Genomic DNA, 6,908 nt, shown 5'->3' with positions numbered 1-6,908 from the left:
GTTCATTTCAAATCTGTTGGCTACTATGATGCTTCACTACCCCCTGGTAAGAGGTTTGTTCTTAACGAAGAAGCAATTATGTGGCCGGGGGAATCAAAGAAGGTAAAGGCCTTTACTGACGATAAAATCTGATCACACTTGTATCTTAAAAAATAGAATTTACTTTTTAACAATATTATTCAATACTATTATTGTTACAGTTGCCAGTTTCAGTTTGCAGTAAAAGCTGTCTTCCAGGAACCTATAAAGTTCTTCAGAAAGGAAAACCTGTGTGCTGCTTTGACTGTATACCTTGTCCAGTTGGGAAGTTTAGCAACACCACAGGTACCACAGACCCAAACTATAGTATATGCACCCTCTTTGCATACTGATGTGTGAAAAAATTTTCTCAATTTTAAACATTGTTAGGGTGCAAACGATTAAATGATATTATTAACAATATCTTTCATTGCAGATTCAATAAACTGCAAGAAGTGCCCTGAAGAATATTGGTCCAATCAAAACAGAGATGACTGTATACCCAAAAAAAACGATTTTATCTCTTTCATTGAAATCATGGGCAAAATACTGGTATTTTTCACTTTGTTGGGAGTTTTCCTAACTTTAATAGTAGCCATGTTGTTTTTAATCAATAAGAACACTCCATTAGTGAAGGCAAACAACTCGGAACTGAGCTTCCTGTTGCTTTTTTCCTTGTCTCTCTGTTTCTTGTGTTCTTTGACATTTATTGGCAAGCCCACCGGCTGGTCCTGTATGTTGCGACACACAGCATTTGGCATTACCTTTGTCCTCTGTATTTCTTGCATTCTTGGTAAAACAATAGTGGTTCTAATGGCCTTTAAAGCTACACTTCCAGGTAGTAACATGATTAAATGTTTTGGGCCTGCACAGCAAAAACTCACTGTTTTGTTTTTCACTTTTATACAGATCATAGTTTGCATCCTGTGGATAACAATAAATCCTCCCATTCCTTACAAAAATATGAATTATTATATGGAGAAGGTAATCCTTGAGTGTGATCTCGGGTCACCTTTTTGGTTTTGGGTTGTGTTAGGATACATTGGTCTCCTTGCCTTTCTATGTTTTGTCCTTGCTTTCTTGGCAAGAAAGTTGCCCGATAGCTTCAATGAGGCAAAGCACATCACCTTCAGTATGTTGATCTTTTGTGCAGTCTGGCTCACCTTTATCCCAGCTTATGTCAGCTCACCTGGGAAATTTACTGTTGCTGTTGAGATATTTGCCATACTAGCATCAAGTTACGGGATACTGTTTTGTATATTTGCACCAAAGTGCTATATCCTTGTTATAAAACCTGAGATAAACACAAAGAAACACCTTCTGGGAAAAACACAATGTTAATTATTATGAGTTGTTATTATTTTTACAAGATACAGAAACTTTTCTTTATATTTTTTTTACATTTAGCTGTTTGTTGTTGGAGGACCTCATAAAAAACAAATACATACAAAATTCTAAGCAATGTACTCAGCACTGCAAATATAAACACATTTTTGAAAAACATTATGGTTTCCCTGTTTTCTTTAACATGACGGACCCAAAATATACAGAATTAAATACATGCTCTGTGGATCAATGGTAATTCAATCAAAAGTCAAAACTACACCTTTTTCATTAAAATGATATATTTTGCTAAACTAATACATCTAGAGTGGTGTAGAAACAAATAATCAAATTTCCTTTAAAAAGATATTACATATAATTAATTGATCTATACAATTTAATTCCTCCAAAGTATGTCAATATCCAGTTTTTCATGTTAAGGAAATTTAGAGTAACCAGCAACTTGATATTGTCCAAGCATCACCTCCTGGTGAAACACTGCTGTTACATCCATCTTTGTAGCTTCTGTTAATAACAAATAAAGTGACTTCTCTTTAAAGCCCCATAAACATTAAAATGTATACAGGATATATTTAATTCTTTTTTTGTGGGTAAACTCTAATGGGTGCGGAAGCATATTGCATTCACCAAAGAAAAAAATTCTGACAGCTTATCTCATAAGTATGAGATCAGTATATCATAATTACGAGATATCTCGTAAATACGAGATAAGATGTCATAATTATGAGATAATATATCACATTTAGGAGATCTGGAAGGACAGTCATTGCTGATCTCCGCTACATGAAACATGACCATTGAGTGGGTTGTTAGATTTAATCTGCTTTTATTTCCTATTAGGTATGTAACACTGGGAAATACAGAGTTTCCTTAACATGGACTGAATTAATTTTAATTTGTCAGCATTGTAAAGTAAGTCCTCAGAATTTTTTAGGTGAAGAAGCCCACTCTGACTTCACACTTTTCCTGCAAGAGCAATTAAACCAGCACGGGCTGCTCTATGGTTGTAAATGAATATGTCTGAAAAGCATTTAAGCTGGCTTGGTGGTGTCACATAGAACTGTCTATCGATATCTTCTCAAAATCCTAAATTCACAAAGAGAGCTGAGGGTTCTATAATGACCTCAGAACGTTGAAACCATAATTCGAGGCGAGACAGGCAGTGGGAAAGTTCAAAGTGTTTGTGGCAGAAAAATCACTCCATATCCATAGGGCAGAAACAGGTCGCAATCAGGAAAATAGAACGAAATATAGATCGCTAATTAATCTCACCAAACTGCTCAAATAACCTGCCGCTGATGGAAGGTAATCACGCAACATGAATAGCTAAATAATCGGGTGGAAATTATCGGGGTTAATCAGCTTCAGGACCAATTAGACAGGGGAGCAAGGAGGAAAGAAAAAAACCGAATCATCAGCGCCGAGTTCATGACAGCTTCAGAATCTTTTTAAAACGACCAGGTCCCAACTTCATGCAGCATGTCGATTCATATGAAAAACTAAAACCAAACAGAATCTGTATTAACAGAGATGTTCTTTGTCTAAATGACCATTTCAAACAAGATGAAATTCTCCACATCTAGAGTAAACATTCTAGATGTCTAGAAATTACATTAATAAATGTAACAATGGCCTGCCAAAGTAACTTCATACAAATTTACGTATTAACTGGAGCAACAATCTTTTCCTTCTCCATCTTCAACCTTTGTAGCTGTAGCACTGTTTCTCTGTCTATTAAACACATTCTCCTTTTTTACTTAATTTTTTCACATTTCTGCATTAAAATCTCTGGTTCCAGTGGGATGAAATATGCACTTCCTGTTGCCTGTTGTCATGGTGACTCATAGAATATGTGCTCCACTGATAATGGCTTTTCATACTTGTGGCGCATGCATAGCAGCCGTTACAATAAAGAGTAGACACACAGGCACAAATTAATGCAGCGGGAATGCAGACAATCTTTATACAATTAAACCGGGAAAAAAAAGGTCAATAAAATTGCATTTCAAAAGAGATTGCAAAGAGACATTGGGGAAGAAAGTCTTTCTCATTGCAAAAGTAATATTTTGGACAAAGCTTGGTTATGTCTCAATCCATCCAAGATGCGGCTACAGAGCAGATGTTCCATGCAATTCCCCAGGTTCACAGGGCACTCAAGGCCCTGCTGTCCAGGTACGAACTCATCATTTTCAAGACAGAGAGACTTGCCTGTAATGTAACACCTAAACATGATTTTATTTTATATATTTATAATTTTTTGTTTTGTTTAATCAGATCTTTATGCACCTACAGTGGACTGTGAAGTGTGATATACAGTAACGACATTTTCTAAAGCTTCTTTTGATGAAATGGCATTGACATAAAGTATGATTGAATGTATTCATCCAATTATAACTCTTTAATTTATTGATAATGTTACACAACAACTATTTGTAATTAAACTTATTTATTATTGATTTTATTATTATTTGCTTTGGGAGAATTTGGGATTGAACAGTAAATCATGTAGCTGAATTCAAAGGCTGAGGTATTTGTAATATAATCCATAAAAGGGAGATGTTATTACAGGCATCCCCAAAGTCGGTCCTCGAGGGCCTCTGTCCTGCAGGTTTTAGAGGATTCTTTGCTTTGACTGACTTTGGGGATGCCTGTGTTATAACATACTCTGATAACTCCCAAGTTAGCCTCTTTTCCCCTGCCAGACAGGGGCCAAATTCTCCTCCTCCTTTTTTTGAGGTTTTAACATCTCCCATGGCACAGATCAGTGCAATATGCTGATGAAGTTGCTTATTGTCATATATATGTCACATATAATTCGGAACTAACCAGGGATCGTGCAATGTGAATATAATCAAAGATGTCATTGTACATGAGATTATTAATTTCATGATGAATGGTGTGCCATGGAATAGTAACATCATAATACAAAATTTGCAGTGTAGGTAGAATATAAGTACAGATTAATCCTTATTTCAGGCAAATGTTCTATCATATGATACAATAAAGAATCAAAAAGATCATCTTCTCTTGTAAGCCACTGACTGAAGGATTAGTTTAGCATAGGTTTATAGTTTTTAACAAAATTTGGACATTCTTATATCCACTTAGTTGGTTTGAAATCAGACGAACACTGAATTCCTTACGGGATGCAGTGTCATGGAAGATTCGGGATAACAGACAACTGAACAATTGTGTCAATGCAGCTAACTTAAACACACCTCCCGTCAGAGCATCCATATGACAGTGAAGTCAGGAATTGCAGCATTGTTTTCCAATAAAGTTGTTGAATGTCTCAGTTGAATTCACTCATAACCTTCTTGAAGTCACAGATGTTTGTTGTTACTCTTACTTTCCCAGGTAGGATGTAGACCCTTTGCAATATAACTATCTAATAAGCAGAAATGTCTGGAAAGGGAAATAACTAGCATAAAAATAAAACTCGAAAAAAAATGAAAGCATAAAGATAAAAGTGAATACATAAGAAGTTAAACAAGCTTTATATACACATTATTTTCTAACTATAATTGAATTACTTCTTACAACAATTATTTGCTGAATTTTTTTGTTCTTTTTTTCCTACTTATTCAATTGTCATTAATTCATTCATGTGATTATTTTCAATTGTGTCAAAATTGGTAACAGTAAATACACGCATTTTCACTTGACAGACAGTTGTCACAAAAGTAAAACATAGTTCAAAAGATAGAAAGAAACCACACATATTGAAAATTTAGGTTTAAAGGTTTGTTTTTTTTGGTTTTTTTTTCAGTATGCCAAAGTCCTCCCCTTTAAGGGGCTGTAGGAGATTTTGGAAAAACGGTTCCAGCAAACCCTATTTTTTAACATATACAACCATGCCTCTCCTTTCAGACCATGCCTCAAAACGACGCCTTCATAACACATGAGCGCGCATGCTGTCTGCAGCGCGTCTGAGCAGCTAAAGCAGTGCGTCACTGATCTGGGAGCTTGCAGGGAGACAGGCACTGCACTGATTATGCAGAGCGCTATGATCACTTCTCTGAAACAGTTTATTAATGTCTAAATAACCAATTGATTAATCTGCCGGCAAAAAATTTTCCCTTTTATTATCATAGTGTTTGCAGTTTGGATTAAGTACAATAAAAATACCTTACTGCCTCCACCACGAACTGCAAGGAGGTGACCGGGCCATAGGCTGCTGTTGAATGGGATTCCTAGTGACAGCGCACTGCCTGTGTAGGGGGGTCTGAGAGGCTCCGACAGAAATAATATTTGAAGGCAAGATGGTAATCTGGGGGAACTGATTGCACTGATGATGCTTTCAGGTAGACTCTCTGACTTCATAATAAATTCAAACTACTTTTCACCTGCTGATCACAGAAAATATAGCTGCCATTGTTACAGGCAAAGAAAGGACAGGGTATCTCCGCCCAACGTGCATCAGACCCACTTTTCAACAGCGCAGCTAGAGCAGCAGAGATGCTTCAGCCGGCCATCAGAACTAAACTTGTACAAGCATCAAAAATGAAGCAGCACACGCGTTTTTGCTGCTATTGCTGATTAAGGTGTGAACATAGCATAACAGTGGCTAGCTTCCAGCCATGGCGTCCTACATGAGCATTGGGGGGTCGATTCGTTCATGTAACAGGGTACGCGCACGGGGGGAGGGACAAGCAGATGAGCATGATTGACATATAAGGAATCAATAGTGTACAACAGACCGTGTTCTGTGATTGGTGGACTTTACTCATTGATTTCACACTGTAGCGGGGACCATTTATTTTAGTTTCACTTCCAGACCTTCAATTTCACAGGGTTCTACGCGACTGTGGAGAGATCTTCAAGCAACATGGTAAAAAATATGCGTCAGAAAAGCTGTCCTGCTCCTATACCTTTAACCTTTAGACTCCTTTGTCAAAGACAGAGAAATTAAGAACAAATAAAAGCTCAGATAGCTGTCATCAGTGATCATTATTTGTAACTAAAATTTGTGATTGTTGTATTTGTCACTATTGTTTTTTTCTTTGTTTTTTGTCTTAAAAAGGCAGTGAAATCAATAATATTACCAAATCTTTTTATTTTTATCATTAAAAATTAAATTGCTAACCGATGTCAACAATGCAATCACTTGACAGTTCACTTTATGTGTCTGGACATATACCCAAGGCAACCACATTCAAAGAAAACTAATTAAATTAGTCCCTTTCTGTCCCAGAATCTACAATTTACTTATGTTTTCAGTTAGTTTTGCTATTAAGTTGTGGTTTACCTTGTTTCTGTAACAGACGCACTCAAGGTAAATAAAGCACACTTGTCAAATCTGGGATTTTAAAAGCCTCTAAGTTTAATTTAATATGATTTTAATTAAATATTTACATATCCATACAAGATAGATGTCACAATGTGAGATGAAGGGATTGTAGGAAAATTACGACTAGGCACAGAACAGAAACCCTAGTTTCAAGAAAGTCTGTGTGAATAATAGATTTAAAATAAAAAATTGAAACAGTTTTATATAATTTGAATCTCTGAAACTTATTACTTTTTTAATAAAATATTTATCATCT

At 36.0% G+C, this 6,908-nt stretch overlaps 1 protein-coding gene across 1 annotated transcript in view; it reads left to right on the top strand.

Annotated features, from left to right (window-relative positions):
- The window catches only part of LOC107081891 (extracellular calcium-sensing receptor-like), a 9,972-nt gene extending 8,613 nt beyond the window's left edge, over window positions 1–1,359 (top strand). The window contains exon 7 of the mRNA XM_015370238.1: window positions 928–1,359. Within this exon, the coding sequence (XP_015225724.1) occupies window positions 928–1,359 (432 nt within the window). The remainder of the gene's footprint in view (window positions 1–927) is intronic.
- Window positions 1,360–6,908: the final 5,549 nt, after the last annotated feature.

Source organism: Cyprinodon variegatus, unplaced genomic scaffold, assembly GCF_000732505.1.
Source record: "Cyprinodon variegatus isolate N-32 unplaced genomic scaffold, C_variegatus-1.0 Scaffold44, whole genome shotgun sequence".
NCBI lineage: Eukaryota > Metazoa > Chordata > Actinopteri > Cyprinodontiformes > Cyprinodontidae > Cyprinodon > Cyprinodon variegatus.
The sequence above is the reverse complement of the archived record's forward strand: the minus strand, read 5'-3'. Positions and strand labels throughout refer to the sequence as shown.